The sequence below is a fragment of the Piliocolobus tephrosceles genome, chromosome 7 (assembly GCF_002776525.5).
Source record: "Piliocolobus tephrosceles isolate RC106 chromosome 7, ASM277652v3, whole genome shotgun sequence".
NCBI lineage: Eukaryota > Metazoa > Chordata > Mammalia > Primates > Cercopithecidae > Piliocolobus > Piliocolobus tephrosceles.
This window is the reverse complement of record NC_045440.1, coordinates 33,907,224-33,932,869: the sequence shown is the minus strand read 5'-3', so window position 1 is coordinate 33,932,869 and position 25,646 is coordinate 33,907,224. Positions and strand designations below refer to the sequence as shown.

Here is a 25,646-nt window from a genome sequence, read left to right as displayed (position 1 = left end):
TGACAAAAGCCCTTGACCTTCCGAGTTTTCTAATTCCAGTATTATCTTGACTCCTTGGTGAGATTAAAAACAAGAACAGTGCCTGGCATGCAATGCCTCAAGGCTAGAATCTGTCTGTTGCTTAGGCCTGAATTCTCAAAGACATTGAATTATTTTGAGTAGGCTGTTTACCTTGATGTGAGCAGAATTAGCCTTAGACACTAAGCCTTTATGGCAAATTTTATCGTCCAAGGCAAATATAACCTGTTAAGATTTACAGGCTTTATTAACAGCAATAACCATTTTACAGCCAACATCAGTAAATCAGGGTTTATTGAGAACTCTACAATTTTAATCTGTGGAAAACCATTAAAATGTCAGATTTTCATTGGACATAATTTCTAACTTTTATGAAAGATAGATTTTCCATTTAATTAGGGAGTATAAAAAAGTGCAGTGTGGGATAATGAATTGTTTTGAAAAGAGCAAATTGGTTTTAGCTAAACAACAAGGGTCAAACATTAGAGTTGCTATCTTTAGTTAGAACTGCCCCCAAAGTTAAGGCTAAAAATAATTGCAGTGACAAATATGTTCTAACATATCCAGCTATTAGGATGGGCTCATGAAGTTTAGAAACATTTGAGTTGTCATTAATTCACATTTCAGGTATTTTGTAAAACAATGTGTGTGACCTATTTTGTAAAAAATTCATGTGACCTATTACATATTATCTAAACCAGTGTCTAAGTAAGTGTAATGACAACCTTCCAGTTCATGTAACATTTTCATAAAGTGTTTTAATAACAATAATATCATCCATAAGATACTTCAATGGTGGTAAGGTGAACAAACATTGGTGGTCACCAGCCTTCATCAGTAATTATTTAATTCCTCCGTGTGATGGATTATAAGAGAGGGGGCCAGGAAGCTTTTTGATAAGTGGCTTTGTCTTTGATGACCCTGAAGGACAAGAAGAGAGGGCAATGTTTGGGAGAGCTGGAGCTCGAGGGAGCGGGCTGGTCTTAGCAGCTCACTACTTCTTCAAAGGGTTAAAAACATGTTAGACATTATACGAATTTTCTGTTTTAATCTGGTTCCCCAAACATAATAGGGCTTCACATCTTTTTGGGGGAATCAAAAGTTCTTAAAGCTTTAAGAATGAAAGAAGAAAGAACAACAGAAATCAAAATAATCTTTACCATTTATTTAATATTAGAAACTGCTAAATATTTTGCACATTTGTTGTTGTTGTTGTTGTTGTTTTGTTTGTCTCACAGAAATTCTATAAAGAAAACATTTTTCTCATTTCCAGAGGAGGAAACTGAGGGTCAGAGTGGCTAATTGCATTACAAAGTTAGTAGCCAGAGTCTGTTGGTTTCAAAGTTCATACTTTTCCCATTGTGCAAACCTGACAATCTTTGGTTCTGTTTCTAGTATTTCCCTACCCCACTGATGTATACTAGGTGAAATGACACTGCTGTGATACAGACACAAGTATGTATTTATCAGCATAAATTTGGGTCCTGTTTTGACAATGCGATCTGTCAGGGCCATGGCCAAATGTAGAGAAAGTTGTAATGAGGGTAGAGATTGCACTTGGTTCCCTTACTTCTCTTTTTATATGTTCCTTTTTCTTCTTCTTTTTTTTTTTCTTTTTTGAGACGGAGTCTTGCTCTGCCGCCCAGGCTGGAGTGCAGTGGCCGGATCTCAGCTCACTGCAAGCTCCGCCTCCCGGGTTCACGCCATTCTCCTGTCTCAGCCTCCCGAGTAGCTGGGACTACAGGCGCCCGCCTCGTCGCCCGGCTAGTTTTTTGTATTTTCTATTAGAGACGGGGTTTCACCGTATTAGCCAGGATGGTCTCGATCTCCTGACCTCGTGATCCGCCCGTCTCGGCCTCCCAAAGTGCTGGGATTACAGGCTTGAGCCACCGCGCCCGGCCTCCTTCTATATAACTCTAGGCATCCTATCTCCTAGGATAGCATCAAACCTGGGCTCCTTGCCCTTCAAAGGACAGAGTGATGTCCTGTCCCAGGCTCCTTGTCCCCCTCGGCCTCCAAAACTTCCACATTCTCAGTGCTCTTAGTTTTATTATCTGATGACATATTTCAAATAAAGAGGCACAGAATATATAGCAAATTTGAGATTAGAATACTCACTAGAAGATAATTTAATCCAAAAACCTTTCATTCTAAGGGTGGGATGATGGCAATACAGTGGGCAGATAGACTATCGTTGGCCTGGCGGCTCCCAACCTTCAAGAAGCTTGGTCCAATTAAAAACAAACAAAACCAAAAACGATTAGAGAAAGGAGAGATCGAGCTTTAAAGTTGGCTCTTGGTGCTTCCTAGTGACTTGAGAGCTTAGACAAGTTGCTGTAGGATAGACATGAAAACTCATATACCTTTTCAGCATCTCATAGCACATTTTTTTTTTTTTTTTTTTGCAAATTAATTGAAATAACGGAAGATAAACCACCTACCATAGTACCTGGTACACAAGAACATTTCAAAAATGGAAGCTCTTTCTATGTTTATTATTCGTAACACTTTTCTTGTTGGATAAATGAGTTAGTTGCCAAGAAAGTTCTGTCTTGCAGAGAAAAGTCTATTGTATATGTCTTGTGATAACAGAATTTGGACATGCCCTCCAAGGTGACTTCCAATGAATGTGTCAAGTAGAAAATCACCTATTCCACTGACAGACAAAGCCAGCTGATGTACTGGGGGTCCCGCCAGCTACATCCCTTTCCAGTGGTGATCCCATGGGCCCCACAGGAGGTGAGCAGAAAGGGAACCAAGTGGTGGCATGGAGAGGGTGGAACATGGTCTGCACAATGAAGATGACTTTGACTGATAGCATTTCACAGTAACGATTACATGACTGACCAATTTCTAAACACAGTTACCAATTTCTGCCATGCTGGAGAGTCATTACCTTAGTATACTCAAATCACTATTAAGTCAATAGGCAGAATGATACACGCTCAATGACCTGACCACATAACAGACATTGGTAGACATCTCCACCCTAAGGGACACCATGACTGTGGAAAGGTATGAACATTTTCATTTTCCTTCTCCATCTTTATCATTTCTCAGCTTTCTTCTCTCATTTTGCCTTGTTTTCAGCAAAAACACAGATGTTGATAGCAATGACTTACTGCGTAAGCTACTGCTGAAAGTAAAAGAGCTATAGATACTGGTGCACAGATAACGGTAGTATCCAAATCATGGAGAAAAGAAATTCCAAAATAATGCAAGTGTTTGAGACTAGGATACTGTCCCACATTAAGATGATGTTATACATATACGACCTCATTAAAGAGTTGGGCAAAGGATATGAATATACATATTTCAAAAGAAGACATAGAAATGGCCACGAAACATGAAAAAAATGTTCAACATCACTAATCATCAACGAATATAAATTAAAGCCACTATAAGATACCACAGTGTTATACCAGTCATAATGGCTATTACTGAAAAGTCAAAAAAAAAAAAAAACCAAAAAAACAAAAAAAAAACCCAAAAAACTGGATGTTGACAAGGATGCGGAGAAAAGGCAACTTTTATTCACTGTTGGTGGGAATGTATATTAGTACAAACTCTATGAAAAATAGTTTGGATGTTTCTTGAATAACTAAAAACAGAATTATCATTAGATCCTGCAATCTCACTACTATCTACCTGCCAAAAAAGAAATGAAATAAATACATGTACTCACATATTTACTGCACTACTATGTACAATAGCAAACATATGAAACAAATCTAAGTGTCCGTCAATGAATTTGGATAAAGAAAATGTATATATACACACTGAAATACCAGTCAGCTATAAAAAGAATGAAATGTCTTTTGAAACAACATGAATGGAACCAGAGACATTATATTAATGAAATGACTCAGATAAAGAAAGACAAATACCATGTGTTCTCGCATGTAAGTTGGAGCTAAACATGAACTTAGAGTTTGAAATGACAGACAGTGGAGATGAGGCAGGGTGAGGGGGACATAGTAGAATAATAGACAGTGGAAACCAGGAAGAGGAGGCGATGGATGATGAGAAATTACTTGTTATTTGGGTGATGGATACACTAAAAGCCCCGTCTTTACCATTATGCAACCTATGCGTGTAACAAAATTACACTTGTACTTCATACATTTATACAGATCAGATTTTAAAAAACAAATGTTTGCTACAGCATCAATAGTCTATTTAACCCTTAATGTAGCCGAAATACTTTCCATATTCATCTATAATACAACATTTATAAAACAAAGTTTTTGCCCCTTCTCAGCTGAGAATTTCTGTTTTAAACTACCCTAAAGCCCCAGCTGCTCCTTGGAATTAGTTTATATTTAATTTCAGCTGGTCTGGGTCTGAAATTTATTCCTAAAAGATACGCATTATTAAAATAAAAAAGTGATCTGATGCCAGAGGTAGAATGGGAAGTGTACTGGGCTGAATAGCAGTCCCCCAACATTCACATTGATTTAGAACACGAGAACCTGACCTTATTTGGAAATTGGGTCTTTGTAGATGTTTTGTGATGTAGAATATAAAGTATGAGGCCACATGGGATTACAGTTAGTCATAATCTAATGGCTGGTGTCCTTATAAAAAGAAATTCAGAGACACAGGGGAATGCCATGTGAAGCTGCAATCGATGGAGGCAGAGACTGAGTGATGTATCTATTAATTAATCCATTTTCATACTGCTAGGGTTAGGGTTAGGGGTTAGGGGTTAGGGTTAGGGTTAATTTATAAAGGAAAGAAGTTTAACTGACTCACAGTTCTGCATGGCTGGGGACGGAAGAAGGGGAAGCAAGGTACCTCTTCACAAGACGGCAGGAAGGAGAAGTGCCCATTAAAGAGGAAAAAAGCTCCTTATAAAACCATTAAATCTCATGAGAACTCACTCACTATCATGGGACCAGCATGGGGGAATCTGTCCACATGATTCAATGATCTCCACCTGGCCTCTCCCTTGACGCATGGGGATTATGGGTGATTACAATTCAAGATGAGATTTGGATGAGGACACAAAGTATAATCATATCAGTGTGCAAGCCAAGGGACACCAAAGATTGCCAGTAACTACCAGCATCTAGGAGAGAAGCATGGAACGGTTTCTTTCAGAGCCCTCAGAAGGAATTAATGCTGTTGGATTTCAGCTCCTGCCTCAGAACTGTTGGAAAATAAACTTCTGCTGTTTCAAGCCTCCTCAGTGGTGGTAATTTATAACAGCAGCCCTAGGAAACCAATATAGGAAGTGAATAACTACAATTTGGAAATGTGTCAGAAAGGTAGATACCAGAAAAGAAAGCGTACTTTCTGATACATCTATATTGTGTTCCCTTGTTCCACAGCTCTCCCAAATATTTTTTTCACTGACATTGGACTGTGCTGCCACTGAAAGTTTTTCATATCTTGCTCTCCTCCTTGTGGTTACAGCTGAAAAGCACCCTCAGAAGCAAATGAAGAAAGGGGCTGAGCCAGTCTACAGAGCTCATTTGCCTTCAAGTGTAGGGTGCTGGGGCAAGAAAGAGGGAGGGATGTGGAAAGAGCTGCTTCCAAGCATTCACCAGAGTTCAGCCTCTAAATAACTGAACATATGGGCACGCTGCTCACCTCCTAGAAGCCAGTCTGTCCTCTCATAGGAATCCTCTACCAATCTCAGTCCTGAACAGTCACAGAGTTCTTATAATTCATAAGTCCCCTGCATTCTCTCAAAAGATGCTTCAGTGTGAGTGAGTGGGTATGCACGGTCATGTGTGCATTTATGAACCAAAATGTATTTTTGCTTTTGGCTGCTGTCTTACCAGACTGCACATCTTTTATTCTTCTTTTGTTCTTTCTTTTTTAAATTTATGTCTTCAACAAGCAGTGGGGGCGGTAAGTGGGAGCTAAACACTGAGAACACATGGACACAAAGAAAGGAACAGCAGACATTGGGGTCTACTTGAGGGGAGAGGGTGGGAGGAGGAAGAGGATCAAGAAGCTACCCGTGGAGTACTATGTTTATCACCTGAGTGATGAATTAATCTGTACACCAAACTCTCGTGACATGCAATTTACCTATATAATAAACCTGCACATGTACTCCTGAACCTGAAATGAAATTTTAAAAAAGCCATAGACAACAGCACAGAGTGAACCTTAATGCAAACTCTAGACTCTCCTTAATAAGAATGTATCAATATTGGTTCGGTCATTGTACGGGAGGTACCACACTCATGTAAGATGTAAATTACAAAAAAGGAAACTGGGTCCGGTGTGGTGGCTCATGCCTGTAATTCCGGCACTTTGGGAGGCCAATGTAGGCAGATCACGAGGTCAGGAGTTAGAGACCAGCCTGGCCAATATGGTGAAACTCTATCTCTACTAAAAATGTAAAAATTAGCAGGGCATGGTGGTGGGTGCCTGTAATTCCAGCTACTCAGGAGGCTGAGGCAGGAGAATCATCTGAATCCAGGAGACAGAGGGTGCAGTGAACCGAGTGCAGCATTGCACTCCAGCCTGGGTGGCAGAATGAGACTCTGTCTCAAAAAAAATAAAAATAAAAATAAAAATAAAAAAACAAGAAACTGAGGGGGAAGGTACATGAGAATTTTCTGTAGTACTTCAACTTTTATATAAATTCAAAATAGTTTCACCTAATGTCTAGTAATTTAAAAATGTGGCAACACTCTTAGGAAAAGCTCCATTTTAGTTAATGTTTAACAATCAGCCAAAATGTCTAAATATTGCATTGAGGTGTTCTTTACTGTTAAAAGTGAATCAAACTTGAAGTGAAAATATATCTTTATTTCTTTAGTTGTAGGACTAGCGATTGAGTTAATAAATTTATATTTACATATATGAAAAAAAGTAGGTAGGAATGTTTTCTTCACCTGTTAGTACCCAATCATGAGAGAAAGACAAAACAAAACAAAGCCAAAATGTTGTCTAATGCATTTTACATTTTGTCTAGGGCTAATCCTGGGATAACCTTAAATATTCATCAACATAATTAGCAGACTAATTTCCCTTCATATTCAACAAGTATTTATTGAACACCTGGATATAAGAAGCATGTTTTTTAAATTTATTTTTTGTGCTAACAAATTGCATATATTTTTCATGTATAACATGTTTTGAAATATGTATATACTGTGGAGTGGCTACATAAGGCTAAATAATGTATGTATTATATCACAGACTTATTGTTCTTTTTGTGATGCAAGCACTTAAAATCTACCCTTAGCATTTTTACAGAATACAATACACTGTTGTTAACTATAGTCACCATATTGTACAACAGACCAATAAACGTATTCCTCTCTAACCGAAATATTGTACCCTTTGACCAATGTCTCCCCATCTCCTCAACATGTGGTGACCACCATTCTACTCTAGTTCTGTGACTTCAGCTTTTTTTTTTTTTTTTTTTTTGAGACAGAGTCTTGCTCACTTGCCTAGGCTGGAGTGCAGTGGCATGATCCTGGCTCACTGCAACCTCCACCTTCCAGGTTCAAACTGTTCTCCTGCTTTAGCTTCCCAAGTAGCTGGGACTACAGATGCGTGCCACCACACCTGGCTAATTATTGTATTTTTAGTAGAGATGGGGTTTCATAATGTTAGGCAGGCTGGTCTCGAACTCCTGACCTCAGGTGATCTGCCTGCCTTGGCCTCCCAAAGTGCTGGGATTACAGGCATGAGCCACCACACCCGGTTGACTTCAGCTTTTTTAGGTTCTCCATAGAGGTGAGATCCTGTGGTATTTTTCTTACTGTACCTGGCTTACTGCACTTGACAATACAGCCTGCTTGGTTAATCCATGATGCCACAAAATGACAACATTTCCTTCTTAAAGGCTGAGTAGTATTCCACTGTGTATGCATACCACATTTTTAAAATGCATTTGTCCATTGATGGACACTTAGGTTGACGCCCTATCTTACCCATGCAGCTATTGTGAACAGTGCTGCAATAAACATGGGAGTGCAAGTATCTCTTCTACATCCTGATTTCATTTGCTTTGGATATATACCTAGTATATACCTATCAGAAGAATTGCTGGATCAAATGGTAGCTCTACTTTTAACATTCTGAAAGAACGTCCATACTGTTTTCCATAATAGCTATTCTAATTTCCATTCCCACCAACGGTGTGCAGGGGTTTCCTTTTCTCCACATCCTCGCCAACACTTGTGAAAAATCTTTCACCTTTCTGAATATAGCCATGAGAAGCACTGTTTCCTGTTCTGAGGACACAGCAATGAAGAGGAGAAAGCACACATTTCCCTCATTAAACTTAAGTTTCAGTGGGGTAGAGAGAAATAAGCAAAGTAAATAGAGTATGCTTGTGATAACAGGTAAAAAGAAAGTATATACCTAGTAGGATAAATTGCTGGGATAAAGCAGGGAAAAGGTGAAGTGGGGGAAGCAAATATTTGCAACATTTGCAGAGTGTACAGAGCAGGCCTTACTGAGCAAGTGATATCTGAGTAAACCCTGAAGAAAGATGGGACGAGGCAGTGTGACAGCTGGGGAAGAGCCCTCCGGCAGAGAGGGCAGCACATGCAAAGGCCCTAATGTAGGAGCATGGCTGGTGCATCCGAGAGAGCTTGAGGGGGCCAGGGTGGCTGTAGCGTGGTCAAATGCAGAGTCAAATAAAATATATAAGGTCACACCAGGCCAGATTATGTTTAATCTTGTAAAGCACTAAAAGAACATAGACCTTTACCTGGAGTGCTTTGGAGTACCTTTGCAGGATTTTGAACAGAGCCCTTAAATGGCTGCATGACCTTTGGTTGGTCACTGATATAAGCATCAGTTTTCCTGCTTTTAAAATGCAAAGGTTATGCCAGGTAAATATCTAAGTTATCTTCCATCTGAAAAAAAAAAGTATATTAATAGAGATCTAGAGTATGCTAAGTTCCTATAGGCTGATGGCTAATAAAAACATTAGCACCCCTCTCTGCTGCTGCCAAAGTCAATGGCAGTGACCTGGCACAGAACCAGAAGGAAACATGGGTGTACCAGGGGACACTCACACCACTGGCACTACAGAGCCTAGACATTTTTATGCATAAAACATTTGTAAACTGGGGATTTTTGAAAGATGGGCGTTGAATGTAGAGAACTGCTGATACCTCTGTTAGGCTCCCAGGAACACACATGATGTCCTAAATGAGAGGGACACCGTCCCTTGCCTGACACTTAACGCCCTGCTCAGGAAAGGAGGGTGTGCTGTTGGTAGAAAACGATAGGGCAGCAAAAGGAGATCAATATCTTTTTTGTTCTACATTCAACAAAATTTTTAAATAAGCATTTTCCTTTCTGATCATTTTCCATCATGCATGGAGTGTTCAGTTTAATTTTCAAGTCCGTTTACTTCATTTCTGTGAGCCATTTGAGCCCTCAATAGTGTCCACCTAGCACGCTTTCTAAATATGCAAGTATGTGTGTTTTGTCATTCCCCTTTATTTTATCTCCTTTTTTGTCCTTCCAATTACAAACTCCCAATTTTACTAAAATATGAGGCATAGGCTCCTGGTTTTTTCTTTTTCTTTGTATATCTGCTTCTCAGTGAATAAACAATAGCTGCAAACACCGTTTCCTAGTTTCCCAAAGAAGAGTCAAACCTGGACCACGTGCTGCTGAACTCAGGCCTGTGAAAGGAAAATAAATCTTGGGGCCCCCAAATCACTAAGCTAAAGAAAAAAGTCAAGCTGGGAACTCCTTAGGGCAAACCTGCCTCCCATTCAATTCAAAGTCACCCCTCTGCTCACTGAGATAAATGCATATCTGATTGCCTCCTTTGAGAGACTAATCAGAAACTCAAAAGAATGCAACCATTTGTCCCTTATCTACCTGTGACCTGGAAGCCCCATCCTTGCTTCCAGGGGAGTTATCCCACCTTTGCTTCCAGTTGTCCAGCTTTTCCGGGACCTGAACCAATGTTCATCTTACATATGTTGATTGACATCTCACGTCTCCCTAAAATGTATAAAATGAAACTGTGCTGATTGGGCACATGTCGTCAGGATCTCCTGAGGCTGTGTCATGGGCGCACGTCCTCAACCTTGGCAAAATAAACTTTCTAAGTTAACTGACACCTCTCTCAGATTTTGGGGGTTCATGGGCCTATGTTTATAAACTTTTCATTATATTAAGCATATCTTATACTTACTTAGTGTTTTTCCTCCAATAATAGCTATATTACTAGTCTATCAGGGGCCATCTTCTCATTGTGAATAAAAGATTTATAAAGTCTTTCCTATGACCAGAGTGCATTACCAGGGACAAGTAGAACTTCTAGAAAACATTCAAGAAGCAAAAAACATTGTGACTCTGAATTCTAGGCACCTCGCTGTGAAGGAAGGATAACATATCAGAGGCCAGTGGCTTCATGATGTTTTATATCCCTAAGGCCTGCACAGGGCAGAAAACATAACAAACACTCAATAAATGAATGCTTGTTCCACAAAAAAGTGAAGGATGAACACACACCAGTGATACTGGGACTGGGTCTTCTGACCTTTCCTATGGGCTTTTTCATGCGTGTTTGCCTGTTAACAGCTCAGATTTGCTCCATAAGCCAATATGCGTATCAGAAGAAGATCTTGACAGAGGACAAAAAGAATGACATCTTTATGATTCAAGGTCCCCAGAACCAAGAAGACAGATCAAATCCTACCCAGGCTGCCTACCAAGGGCCTTGTGCAAACACAGAAGTAGATGGGAGACAAGTTCCTTTCTAGCTTATTTCCTAGACAATTTCTTCATCATCTATAGCAATTGAGCCCAGGCAACGAGAATCCCTGACATGGGCTCCTTGACTTCCCTTCCAGCCACACAGGACTCTGCCCTCCCTCTTGGGAACAGGCCTGGTTCCTCCCGGTGACTGGTCCCCGGATCCTGTCTTACCTCGGCAGCAGGGACTCCCTCTGGTGGGCGGCAGTGCAGCACAATCATGCCTTCAATGGGAACCTCCCTTCCTTGTGGGTCTTGTTCAAAGTTTTTCCGTAAATCTGCAGAGAAGCATGAGATAGGTGACACTTTGCTCCAAGTCTAGTGTTATTCAAATTTGGTTCAAGTACAAAAAAAGTGAGCTTAATGTCACAACCTAGACACACACACACAAATAAGTCACTTGTTCCAGGAATTCTAGAACAAGAGAATCATTTTTCCAAATATTCATAAATGCATGTGAAATAACCTGGACAAAACAGTTTCTGATGTCCTATGTTGATGTGAAGGACGAAATAAATAACTAGGAAAGTAGAAAAAAAACACACAGAACACCCCATTGTTTCATGAGTATTTGCCAGCATTATCTGCTGAGCATCTGATGAAACACTTGGCCTAATAAATTGCCATCCACAGTTATTATGCAGTTGAGATGTACATGATTTTTTTCTATCAACTGAAGAATGCATTATTAATCTGTAACCTCTGCCATTCCCTTAACCCTCTAGGGGGCTCTAGAAGATGCTAATAGAGTGAGATTACCTATTAGTCTTTTTATTTGTAACCAGGGAGAAGGGGCAACATTCAACCACAACAAAATCTATAACCTATCCAGCCAAACATGTAATTATAAAACACAACGCCCTCCAGTCAAACAGCAATGCTGGATATTTGGGTAGTGCCCTTCATGGAAGGCTCCAGGCACTTTGCAAACAAGCTGTACTATTAACCTTTTACACATGGAAAGATGACACTTGCAGAGGTTAATTGGCTTGCCAGTGGTCACAGAGAGCATCAGTGCCAGTGATGGGGAACAATGCACTAAGCTTCCTGACACCCAGGCTGAGTGCTAACCAGCAAAGCCTTCTCAGGGAAAAGGACATAGATGGACAGTGCAGAAGAGTTTCATTTGCATTGTTTTCCACTTGAGCACACGCTTCATTAAAAAAAGGTGGGGAGTTGGCCTTTACTTCCCTGGAGGTGTCATGACAACTCTTTGATAATCTTGCATCAGGAGGGTAATTCCTGCTGCCACTTGAAAGCACAGGATAGTAGGGTAAAGACAGGTTGTTTACAAGTCTTCCACAATGTAAAAGATTTTGCCCTCCCTCCTTGACAATGCATTTTTCTTCAAATTGAGTGTCTCAAATTACGGGCTGTGAATTTATTGATTTAATTTTCTTCAGTGCTTACAATAACATGAAATATGTTCCCTGTAAAGAGGAGAGCTCCAGAATCAGTTACATCTTTATAAATTGTATAAATACATTAAACTTGCTTTTAGCAAGTCAAAAACACTCAATGAATAACAAGCACAGCAAGCCATGTATTCACTTTCCTCTGAATTTTACTCTTAATGCTTTCCCTCCCAGAGGCAACCAATGTCTTTTGTTAGTAGCAGTGCTACATATTCGGAGGTCTTCATGAGTATATATAAGGCAAAAGATCTTAAAACAACTCGAACTGCAGGTGGGTGACAAGATCCATTCTCTCATTTCTCTGCTGTCCCCTGAGTTTTAAAGCCAGCTTCCCTCTATCCGGTAATCGTAAATTGCCACAGCCCGTTTGATTCAGGACTTCTGACTCCAAGTATGATGAAGGTCACATATCTGACAACAAAACTGTGAAGGTACTGTGAATAAACCCAGAATGAAAAGTTTCACGTTTCCCACACAATTCTCCTCTGCTGTCTCACAAGAGATCTTTGGGTCAAAAATCCCTCCTCCATATGAATTGGTTATTTATCAGAACTATATCAAAATTAGTCTATCATAGAGTGAGAGTGACTTTAACATATGAGATGTCAGTTTGCTGATGAAGAAGCTGTTTTTGTTTTGTTTTGGAGATAATTTCTCGCTCCATCGCCCAGGCTGGAGTGCAATGGTGTAAACATAGCTCACTGCAACCTCAACATTCCCAGGCTCAAGCTATCCTCCCACCTCAACTTCCCAAGTAGCTAGGGCTACAGGTGTGTGACATCACACAGGGCTAAGATTTAAAACATTTTCTGTAGAAATGGGCAGAGTGTCACTTCTTGCTCTGTTGCCCAGTCTGGTCTCCAACGCCTGGGCTCAAGTGAACCTCCAACCTTGACCTCCCAAAGTGCTTGGATTACAGGCATGAGCCACCGTGTCTGGCTTTTGTTTGGTTTGTTTGCTATGGTTTTTTTTTTTTTTTTTTTTTTAATTTTCCTTTTCCTTCATTGCTTTGTTTTCTAAAGGAAGCTTTGCTCAGTGCTGCTAAATGATCATCCCAATTTTGACACCACCAATTAATCTGTTTTCAGCCAGATAAAGTATAGAAAACCAATAGTGCAAATTTCTATTTACATTCTACTTTTGTGTCCTTTCTTAGATCAACAGAAATAGAAAAGGTAAAAATTACTTAGTTTATGGCTATCTACACACTACTACATTAAATACGTTATCAGGTGAAAAGACAACTGGAGAAATGTCATTTTTTTCTCCCTATTCCAGCCTCTCAGTAAAATAGGTAAGTAAATACATACACACATATTTACACACGTTTATATAATTTACGTATTTATATGTGTGTGTGTATATGTATGTATGTATATGTGTAAACTGTATGACAGTGGGACCTAGGAAAGGGTATTACTAGAAACTTCAAGGAACTTCTAACAGATCTCACATAGGCAAGATTAGGTAGAAGAAAAGGCCAATCCAACCTGCTGCTCTTTCCAAATGACATTTGAAATGACTGGAAGAGTCCTAGCAAGACGCATATTTCCCTCCCAAAGGTGTACATAAAAAGAATGAAGATTAAAGGCAATGACTAGGGGCCAGGGAAAAACTAGGGCACTATATATATCTGGATCCAACACTGGTAACAGCCCGTCGACCTGTTAGGGAGCTTTAATGATCAGACATCATTACACCAAGTGAGAAACACAAGTATCACGGAGTCCTAGTTCTGGCTTGTATCTGATACTGGTGCCAGGACACTGACTACTAAGGAGGGCAAACTTTTGAATCCTAAGGAGGGTAAACTTACCAACAAATTCCAGTCAGCTACTAAATATAGTAGACATGATGGAAATAAACTCTTTAGACACAGAGGTATAGCTGTGATTCTCACCATAGGGCACCCAGTCTAATTTGTTTCTGAATAGGCAATCTGAACACTTTAATCGCCTATATGAGCTTTAAGGCTTGAAAGAAACAGACAGGAACCGATCCAATTTCTAATTGTTAAGGAAAACATCCTTAGCCATATAACAATAATTATACTACAAGATAAGGAAACAAACCATAGAACCGAAAATAGATTTCTTCCTCTAAAAAGACATGAAGCAAGAGGCATATTTTTAGATAATTTCTAATTTTAGTTCTTTAAAGTCAAAAGGAAATAGCAACTGAGAATCTAGAGTAGAGAGTTATAAATAGGATAACATCTGAGATCAAGAAACCGCCACTATGAAAAAAGAAAAAACATAACTGCTGATTTAGAAATATATAAATAAATATGGAGACAGTAAATAGCATATTGAATATTGTAGAAAACTGAACCAGAAGACAGGCAGTATCAGTCAGGATGCATCAGAAAAACAGCAAGTATACCAGTTGGTTTAACAGAAAATATTAATATAATGAAATTGAAGGACTAAGTAGGCAAAGGGGAAACCGCAGGAACATTACAGGGAGCCTGGGCTTGGCAAAGGAGCTCCATATCCTTCTGCTCAATTTATAGATAGACCAGTTGGTATAGACATGTAAGACTGCTGTGTTGGTAACAGTGTAAGGAATGTCCTCTAGTAGGGTGCTTATGGTGACTTGTTCTACATCTGTTTTCCTTGCTCGATCATCGGTTCTATGAAAGCAGGCTCTATGTCCTAGACTTTCACTCCTCTATCACCAGTACCTATTGTAATATCTGACACAGGGCAGGTTCTTAATAAATACCTGGTGAGTAAATGAGGTAAGGGGAAAGTGATAAAGTGACAATGAGATTTTCAGAAGAAGGATGAAATGAATGACAAAGTGGAGAAAGAGGAAACAACATTACATATAACAGGAATTTCAAAAGGACACAACAAGCTGAAAAAAAAGAAACAAAAATCAATTTAATAATAATGACAATAATTCTCTAAGCTAAAAAGGTACTTGAGTTTGCAAAATGGCTCACTGGATATGAGGCAAACTAGCTTTAAAAAGAAACAACCCTAGATAGATCTTAGTTGAAACTGTTAATTTTAATAAAATTAATAAAATGCAAACATAAATTTACAAGTATTTTTGCAGAAAACAAGCAACAAGAATAATGGAACAAGAATATGGAATTTATTTCCTATATAGTTTGTGTATCAGAGTATACTTAATCAAAGTCTTTATTTTCGCTTTTTTTTTTTTTTTTGGAAAAAGCATTGATGCTAATTTGTTATTTGCAAACAAGTTAGTATTCACGAGTAACCTAACAACAATGTAGTGTCAGACATGATACGACCATGAGATTGTAAGCAACCACATGCTATTCCTGAAAACATTACCTTGTAAAATAAACTAACCAATGAAAAACAACTCAATGCAATAATTTCAGTATTTAGAAGTTGTGGTTTTTAAAAACTTGGCAATGGGCAATACAAACACTTAAAAGTTTTAAACCTAAATACTTTTTATAATATAACTAAAAATATTCACATAAATATCCAAGGATCAGGGAAGAAAGATGCATAATGTATCATAAATATGCATAACTAGTGGTATGAACTTAAAACTGCTGGATCATAGATCTCAGGACCCCACCAGGCAGGAGTGGTCACTGGTGAGGAAGGTAGGAAGGTGGGGTCTAAAGCCTGTGTTTTTGTTTGAATTTTCGGACCACCACTTACTCGCACCTTGACTCAGTAAGTCCTCAATCTCTCTGCCTCAGCTTCCTCATTGGTGATATGAGGATAATAATTCACATATATTTTGTTAAGACTAAATGCTAATATATGTAAAGTCCATTTAAGACCACTGGTTGCTTCATAGAGGTCATGTATGTTACTGGATCCTATTTTAAAGCTTTGATGATTAAAATGGGGTAGCTTTGTCATAAATCAGACAAAGTAACTATAAACCAGAGAATTTTTCAGAGACACTCAAATAAAAAGAATAATAGAGTATATGATAAAAGTGATACATAAATTAATTGGACAAAGGTATTAAGATGACTAATTGCCCTTTTGGAGAAAAAAAATAAAACTAGATTGACGTCTTTTAATACCAAAATAAATCCTATATTAATAAGAAATATTTTTACAGGAAACTATAGCAGTAATAAAATAAAATATTCCTTGGATCTTAGGAAGAGGGAGGCTTTTCCAGACTTGAAATTAAAGACCCCTTAAGGGATTGATTGGTAGATAGTGTTTTGCCAAAATTGAAAAATTTTTAAATCTAAAACATTATAAGCAACATCAAGGACAGAGGGTTAACAACCTTAACATATAAGAGCTTCTTATGAAACAAAATAAAAACAGTACCCTCAAATAAAATGGCAAAGTGACATGAAACAAAATTTACACAAGAAGAGATACAAGTGGCTAACAAAAATGTCTAAAAAGACCGAATCACTAATTATTAAAGAAATGTCAATTTTGAAACCATCACTATATCTCCCCTTCCTCTCCCAAGAGGCTCAGTTTTGTGGAAGGAATAATGCCCAAGGTTAGCAAGCATATAAGAAATAGTAATATTAAACATTGCTACTAGTGAAAATGGGCATACATGAAGAGTGAGCTGTAATGTGTGCCAAAGTTACTTCAAAAGTTCCTATATGAACAGTATGGCATTCTTTTTATCAATAAAAAGGAAAGAAGTATTGATGCATGTTTCAACATGGATTAATCTTAAAAATGCTATGCTAGGTGAAAGAAGCCATTCACAAAAGGCCATATATTGTATGATTCATTTACGTGAAACACACAGAAGAGGTAAATCCATAGAGACAAAAAATAGATGAGTGGTTACCTAGGGCTGGAGTTGAGCAAGGAGTATGGGAAAAGACAGTAAAGAGAAATAGTTTTGGTGAGTTTACGGTGTGATGGAAATACTCTATAATTGACCCTGGTGATGGTTACACAACTCTGTGAGTATACTAAAAACTACCAAATTGTGCAATTTACCTATTTAAAGTGTATGGTATGTGGATTATATCTCAATACAGTTGTTATTAAAAAGAATTCATTCATATGATTCAATAATTCCACTTCTAAAGTTTTCTAAAAAAATGACTAGAGAGCTCCACAGAAAAATGGATGCATAGTGGTATTGCTCAAATAATTATTTATAATGAACACTTGCTAATAACCTAAATAATAATATAGGGTTGGTTTTTTTGGTGCATTCATACAATGAAACATTATGCAACCATTAAAAATCATAAGCTCAAAATATTTAAGATTATAGGTAAATATTCAGATTAAGTGCTAAATGAAATAGAGTGGAGTACATGATCTCTATCATATGCATGTTTGTAACAAAAATCATTCTCTCCCAAATGTAGTAACTGTATTATTATTAAAAACATCTACTTCCAAATAAAAGTAAGTATACCTGCATTAAACACCTGTTTTGTTGGTTAATCCTGTTTTTTTTTTTTTTTCTTTGAGACAGAGTTTCACTCTTGTTGCCTAGGCTGGAGTGCAATGGCGCAATCTCAGCTCACTACAACCTCTGCCTCCCAGATTCAAGCGATTCTCCTGCCTCAACCTCCTGAGTAGCTGGGATTACAGGCATGTGTCACCACGTCCGGATAAATTTTTTGTATTTTTAGTAGAGATGGGGTTTTGCCTTGTTGGCCATGCTGGTCTTGAACTCCTGATCTCATGTGAGCCACCTGCCTCGGCCTCCCAAAGTGCTGGGATTACAGTCGTGAGCCACTGCACCCAGCTGGTAGGTAATCCTTCTTAATTTGCCTGCAGGTGTTGTATAGAAGTGCAATGGCCTTCTTCACTCACTTCCACTGTTGACCGTGGGCTGGACACTGTGCCGGGCAGTGGGATACCTGACTGAACATGCCAGACTGCCTTGGACTTCCCAGAGCATATGCTCTAGCACGGTGACTAGCTATTAAACAAGCAATTAAGAGGTATACGTCTGAGTGATGAGACGGAGAAGTAGGAAGTACCCTGTAAATGTAGCACAGTGGGGCCCACCCAAATCTAGTGATTGCAGAAAAGTTTCTTGGAGAGTTATATCTAAACTGAGGCAGAGAATCTCACAGGCCTAAAAACACACACCAGACGCCATTTATAGTCTCAATCCAACTTGTACTGGCTTAAAGCATAACCACCATATCGCTTTCCTTTTAAACATATATACATATGCTCTCTCACTTTTTTCTTGCAAGTCTCTGCAAAATACTTGCCTAGCTACCTCTCTTTCCTAAGTTTTCATATCACATGAGGACACTCTTTTATTAGACTTGTCTTCTATTCATGTATATTGAGAGGGTGGAGCATAAATAGATTTCCACCCTCTGATCTCACTCATAATCGTGTGCACATGGTCTATGGGAAGAAGAAAAGCAGTCATTGTCACATTGTTCTGTATAAGGGAACTGAATCAAATTGCATACATATGCATAAAGATAGATTTTTAAATGTGGTTTAAAAATACAAAACCTTGCCATCTGAAAATAGCAACTGGTATGGGACTAGTATATCTATATTATTATAGTTATAGGAAAAACCCTAAAAAGAAATTACTAAACATTTTGAAGGTTTTCCACTGGATGAAATTTGGTATATTAATTATCTCCTTTATCTGTTTCTGCATTTTCCAAAATTTCTGTAATGAATATGGATTACTTTCATAGCCACCAAAAATCACGTCCAAAAAAAGATCCCTTTCTTCTAAGAGTTGTCAAGTATCTCTGTACTAGACCAAACTGTATCAGAAGCCAGGAGAGAAGTACATCTTGTTTCATTTTATTGTACCAAGTTTCACTCCTACGATGTCTATCAAAGAAGGAAGCAAGGAAGATCTTATCCTTCAAACTTTTCAGAATTGCAAATTCTGAAATACCCTTTTCTAATTTTATTTTAAGTCATGGGAATCTGCACACGAGGGCAAAACTTTTCATTGGTTCTGTTTATTGCCATATCTCTGGCAGCTGGAAGATAGTGACTTAATACATATTTGTTGAATGAATGAATGAATGAGCAAATGTGATTTCCCACTTCAACTCATCTGAATGATGACTATGAACTAATATACAACGAAGTCTCTGGCTGTTAAGATGACTAGGGAAAGCAAAACCATGAACGGATATGTGCAATAGGCACTGCAATGATGCTAAAATAACACACTCATTCAGTGTCATCTTTACACACACATTGTGTGTGTGTGTGTGTGTGTGTTGGAATGGTACAATCATCAACACAGATCAATTTGGAGCAACACTCTGTCTAGTTCTGTTCCTTCTTCACCCCGTCACCCTGTTTAGTTCCACAGCAGAATGCCAACAAGGCCCACAATGCCTGGAATCAGACAGCAGAAGCGAAGAGGAGGGAGAGGTGATAAAGCCAGGTACTTGGCTAACCTGTAAATCATATAACCAGCAACAGGATAGCCAGAGTCAGCAGTACCTGCCAATAAGTAGTATATCTGGGTCTAGACCTTGGGAAGCAGCAGCCTCCCCTTCCTCACCCCATGCCCTATTTGGCCTTTTTCTCATTTTCCTTTCATGCTACTATGTTAGGAAAGTCATTGTAGCACAAGAAAATCAATAAAAATTCAATTCCAAATAATAGTTCTTTGCAGCTCAGCAACACCAGGGAGTTATCGGCTCATTCAATGTTCTGGCAGTTAATGCAATGAAATAAAAATAATTTACTCATTCAAACCAAATCAGCCAGTGAAAAATCATAGTCATTTTTTTTAATAGTCATAGTCAAAGCCATTTGTTAAGATTCCGGGAGGATGGTCTGATGTCCCATTAGTTGTTCAACTACACTGGTATTCAAATCAGCTTTGAATCTTTCCCGCCCATATTTCTCTGAAGGAACAACAAACCTCATTTGTCATACATCAAAGAAAATTGTAACTTACCCAAATACAGATAATTTATTGTAATAAAAGGGCTGGTTCACATGCAGGACAGATGCATGCTAGCAAGCCAGAAGTCAAGGCCTGGTGCTTCCATGTGGTTCTGCCTCAATCCTCCAGTCCTGAGTTCTTATAACCTAAGAAGTTAGTTACTGACTCCAGTTCCCGAGGGAAGGCACACAAAAGACTTTCTGTTAGGTCAATTTCTTCCTTATTGTGATACTCTTTTGTATTTGGCATGTTATCTGCACTCCTCCTGCAAGCCTGGCTTAAACTCTCTACCTTGCCTAGATCTATGGATTATGCACATTTCTTTCCTTTTTTTTTTTTTTTTTTTTGGAGTCTCACTTTGTCACCTAGGCTGGAGTGCAGTGGTACAATATCGGCTCACTGCAACTTCTGTTTCCCGGGTTCAAGTGATTGTCCTGTCTCAGTCTCTGGAGTAGCTGGGATTACAGGCATGTGCCACCATGCCTGGCTAATTTTTGTGTTTTTAGTAGAGATGGGGGTTTTGCCATGTTGGCCAGGGTGGTCTCAAACTCCTGACCTCAAATGATCCACCCGCCTCGGCCTCCCAAAGTGCTGGGATTACAGGTGTGAGCCACTGTGCCCAACTGATTCTGCACATTTCTTGACCGGCAGACCCATATTGATATTAGGCTGTTCCCTCCTTTCATTTCATGTCTTTGTGTTGGATCTTCCAGTTCTTATTTCAGCTGTGCTTCCTTGAGTGATAACTGGCATTAAAGGACAATGCCACATGTAGATTCCTATACATCTGGAACATACATATATATATATATGAATATAATATATATATTCCCCTTAACATTATATATTATATTCATTTTATTGTACCAAGTTTCACTGCTACAATGTCCATCAAAGAAGGAAGCAACAAAGATCATATCCTTCAAAGTTTAGTGAATGATAAATTCTAAAATACTCTTCTTTAGTTGTATTTTAGTCATAGGAATCTGCACATAGCACAAAACTTTTCATTGGTTCTGTTTACTGCCATGTTTCTGGAAGGAATATATATATACACACACACTCACATATACACACACACACACACACACGTTATGGTTGCAATAATATACTACATCTCCCTGAAATTCCTGAATATTGCAACCATAACTCCTGATCAGTAAATCTTTCAACAATAATGAAGAAGGGCCACCTTTGGACGCCATTGAATCACGCTACAACTCTCCATGCACTCTCTTCTCTTGATGCCAGGCACTGAGCATACTCTGCTTACTGGGACAGCAGGATGTTTGGCTGATGCAAAAGGTCCTGTCATGCTGACGCTCCTGAAGCCTGTTTCTAGGACCATAAAATAACTTCGGGCCTTTGTGAGATCCCTTGTGCTCTGTAATCCCTCTGCTGGTAAATTGCTATTATCAATAAAGCATTTTATAACTAGCACTGTGTATCATTATCCTGTGTTCACAAGTAGTGTAGCTTGTCAGATAACAGTGGGGTTGCCAAGGGAATAGATACAGTTGTGCCTGCAGTAGGGACATATGCTGAGTAGAGACAGTTGTAGTTTTCCAAAATGCTTTAAGAACTAATTTAACCTATCCTCTATTGAGCTACTCCCAACACAATAAGATCTATCATGTTCAGCCTTTTTTGTTTATAAAAATAAAAAGCATTCATATTTCAACTAGAAATTGAGAATTTATTGAAAATTAAGAAGATAAAAATCTTAACGATGAGTTTAGGACTGACTGGAAACCAAGACAGACCAGGCTTGAAGAATAAGAAACACAATACAACTGTGACTTTAAGAGGCTATAACATAGCCAAACGAGGAGATAAAGAGATCCAGTTAGGGTCACGCACAGTGTCTCTTGCCTGTAATTCCAGGATTTTGGGAGGCCAAAGTGGGAGGATCTCTTCAGGCCAGGAGTTTGATACCAGCTTGGGCAACACAGAGACCCTCGTCTCTCAAAACAAACAAACCAACAAACAAAAAACAAACAAAACAAACACACAAAAAAGGAAAACAACAACAACAAGAAAATAGGCTTGGTGGTGCATGCCTGTAGTCCCAGCTACTTGGGAGGCTGAGGCAGGAGTCAGAAGCCACAGTGAGCTATAATCATGACACTTCACTCCAGTCTGAAAGATGGAGTGAGATTCTGTCTCTAAAAAAAAAAAAAAAGGCCGGCCCAGTATAATTCTCTCCTCTGAGTTATTTCATGATCCTCTTAGCACACACATGGCCATGTCACTTCTACCCTTCCTAACCAATTCCCTCTCGCTGTTGCCCTAATGGTCTTAACTTTTCGGTCAATTGCATTCACTCATGGGTGCTGATGTCTCAGGGCCACTGCCACCTGTTTCTGTTTTTGTGCCTTCTACCTTCAGTTGTCACTACTAACTGCTGATTCTCTTTCAGGATGAGGTTATACTCAGAAGAGCAAAAATCTACAAGACCATAATCACTTAAATTCTTCTCAAGTGAATCTATCATACTGAGTCAATTCATGTGTCTCTCTTGCCTGGGGGTAGATTCTTGGCCCAAAGGACACAACAGTGGGCACATGTGGCATCAGAATGATCACCCCTGCCTACGGAGCCACTCAGCGCCACTTCTCTTGGCAAGAAGTTCTACATAAGGGTAGAACTTCCTTATGTTCTAGCCCACATAAGGAAACCACGCCTGTAGAAAGAAGGATTGCTGTTTGCTTTGTCTCCAAGTTCCATAGAAGGCACTTTCTGCATATTGACTGCATTTATTTGGTTGTGTTAATACATAAAGGACAGCTGAAGTTTAACCTAAATAGGAGATGTTAACAATCTTCAACAGGAAAAGCCATTAACTGAAAATATAGAAATTCTCTGCTGCCTTGTTTTTAAGGCATTAAACCAAGGGAAAATACTCTGATAACTCACATTTTGTATCTTTACATCATGTTCCACCAAAAGCTATAGGGACCAAATATCTGCAAGTTCCACTTTCTGTACATTTGAGAGTACTGTTGTTCTACTTGCTGGGCTAATGAGAAAATTGAGTCCTAGGTAAGTACAGAAATAGCCACCAAATCAAAGTGTTTTTGATGGAAAACAAAACCAAAAAGAGCAGTGCCTGGAAGCACTGACTATACCTAGGCTGCTCAGTTCCCAAGCAGGATATGAAAAGACTATGCTGCTCATACACACACACACATTTTAGAGACTGGGTCTCACTCAGTCACCCAGGTTGGAGTGCAGTGGTGCGATCATAGCTAACTGCAGCTTAACATTCCTGAGCTCAGGCAACCCCACTGCCTCGGCCTCCCAAGTAGCTAGAACTACAGGCACATGCCATCAAGCCTGGCTAATTTTTAAATTTTTTTTGTAGAGATGGGGTCTCACTATGTTGCCCAGGCTGGTCTCCAACTCCTGACCTCAAGTGATCTTCTTGCCTTAGCCTCCCAAAATGGTGAGATCATAGGCATGAGCCACTGCACCCAGCCTGTGCTGTTCATCCTGTTATCAAGCATCCCTTTTCTGAGACAGCTTAATTTCTACATCTCCTGCAAGCATTAATAGAGCTTATCTGTAGCTGAGCATCCAGCTGGGCACTCGAATGCAAAATGAACTCCATGGTTGAAGAGACAAAGTTTTAAAAACCACATGGATGTAGAGAATCATTCCTGACTTTCCTGAGTGACCTTTGAGTCTTCTACAGGAAATTAGGGGATTAGGGGGATGTGAATTAGCAACAAGTTTAAGAAGAAATGACCTAAAAATAACCTTAAGCTTTTAATACTCACCACCTCATTATAATTCACTACCAGTCCTGGAGAGGGATGAAAGGAAAACAAAGGGATAGAAACGAGTCAAAAAGAAAAGCCAACCCAGCAGCAAGAAAGAACAATTTAACCACATTATTAGTTTATTGGCTCTTCCCTCATTTCACATCTCCATGAGGCTATGTCCCTCATTGGGACAAGATGTGGTCAGTGTCATGAGCATATAAACACTGGATATGCCACCAAACATCTAGCACCTCCTGCTGCCAGCATGGCCCCACAGAATAACTGAGTGAAAGGAAGAAGGCTGCATTTTGTTTTCCTTAGGCCAATCTTGCCAGAACAGGGAAGATGTAAGGAACCACTTTGGCTCAAAGTTGTTCACTTTTTGGGTAGCCAAATCCGTATTTTTTTTTTAAATAAAATGACCCAGCAGAATGCAGATGAAACTATGCAGAACCGACAAGAAAGAGGCAACCACTGCATGAGGAGGATGCTTTCCAGGAAAAGTGAATGATCAACGACTGTGAAATAGGAACTATCATGGGGATCTGAGAAAGAAAATAAATCACTGTGACTGCAACAGCCACAATGATTGGTGACTGGAAGCACTGTATAGTCAGGGAAGGAAGAGAGACATGGGGGTTCATGCCTATGGGGCCAAAAGTTCAAAGTTTGGGAAGTCATGCTGTTCAACCATGGGAATAGCATGATCTGGTTTGCATTTTTCTTCAAGAGTAATCATTCTTGTTTCTGTGTGGAGAATGCATTTCAAGGCAGCAAGAGCAGAAGCAGCAAAGAGATTATCACAGGAGATAAATAATGTTTGTATCAGGTGGAGAGAAGAGGACAAATTCAGTATATAGTTTGGAGGCAGAGGTGGATGGACTTTCTGGTGAATAGGATGTGACTGAAGGAAAGAGAAATCCAGGATGATCCCTGGGTCTTGTCAGGAGCCCCTGTGATCCCTTTACTGAAACAGAAAACACTGGGAAATAAACACAAATTTACAGCAATTATTTTTTCTTTTGTTTTTGAATTGTTTTTGTTTTTAATTATTATGGGTATATAAGAGGTACACATGTTTATGGAGTACATGTGATGTTTTGATACATGCTTACAATGTGTAATAATCCCGTCAGCTAATTGGGATACCCATCACCTCAAGCATTTATTATTTCTTTGTGTTAAGAACATTCCAATTCCATTCTTTTAGTTCTTTTAAAATATACAATAAAGTCGTGTTCACCATAGTTCACCTTGTTATGCTATCGAATACTAGATCTTATTCATTCTTTAACTACATTTTTGTTACCCATTAACTATCCACACTTCCTCCACCATCACCCTGCAGCAGTACTGATGGAGTGAAAACCAGAAAAGTACTTTTTGGGACATGGCCAGTTTCAGACACCTACTAGATATCCAAGTGAATGTGTCAGGTAGGCAGTAGATGAAGAATCTGGGAGACAAGGTGCCATGTTAAGGTTGAGTATGATCAGAATATAGCCAGCGAACAAAGCCCTGGAGTGAAAGACTCCACCGAAAGAGAGACTCTGGATTATGGAGGGAAGAGGCCTCAAGATGGAGATCTAGAATACTACAATACTTAGAGGTGGGAAGAGAAGGAATCTAGACAGAAAATTCAACTGTGGTCAGTGAGAAGAAGGAAAACCAGAAGACAGTAAAATCAAGCCCTCCTTCCATAGATGAGGATTCTAAAGGTCTTGAGTGAGACCCAGGAATCGTAATTTTTAGAAGTTCCCCATGTGATTCTCATCTGTAGCTGGTATCAGGAGTCTCTCTGAAGGTGCACAAAACCGGATAGTTGGTCCCAGAACTCAAACCCAGCTCTTCTGACCTCCATTTCCTCCCTCGGTAACTCCTATTCCCTCTGTACACTTTT

At 39.1% G+C, this 25,646-nt stretch overlaps 1 protein-coding gene across 2 annotated transcripts in view; it reads right to left on the bottom strand.

The window, feature by feature from the left end:
• The window catches only part of UNC5D (unc-5 netrin receptor D), a 580,897-nt gene that overhangs the window by 189,872 nt on the left and 365,379 nt on the right, over nt 1-25,646 (bottom strand). For both annotated transcript variants that reach the window (XM_023214650.3, XM_023214651.2), the window contains exon 4: nt 10,897-11,000. In XM_023214650.3, coding sequence (XP_023070418.2) covers nt 10,897-11,000 — 104 coding nt within the window. The remainder of the gene's footprint in view (nt 1-10,896; nt 11,001-25,646) is intronic.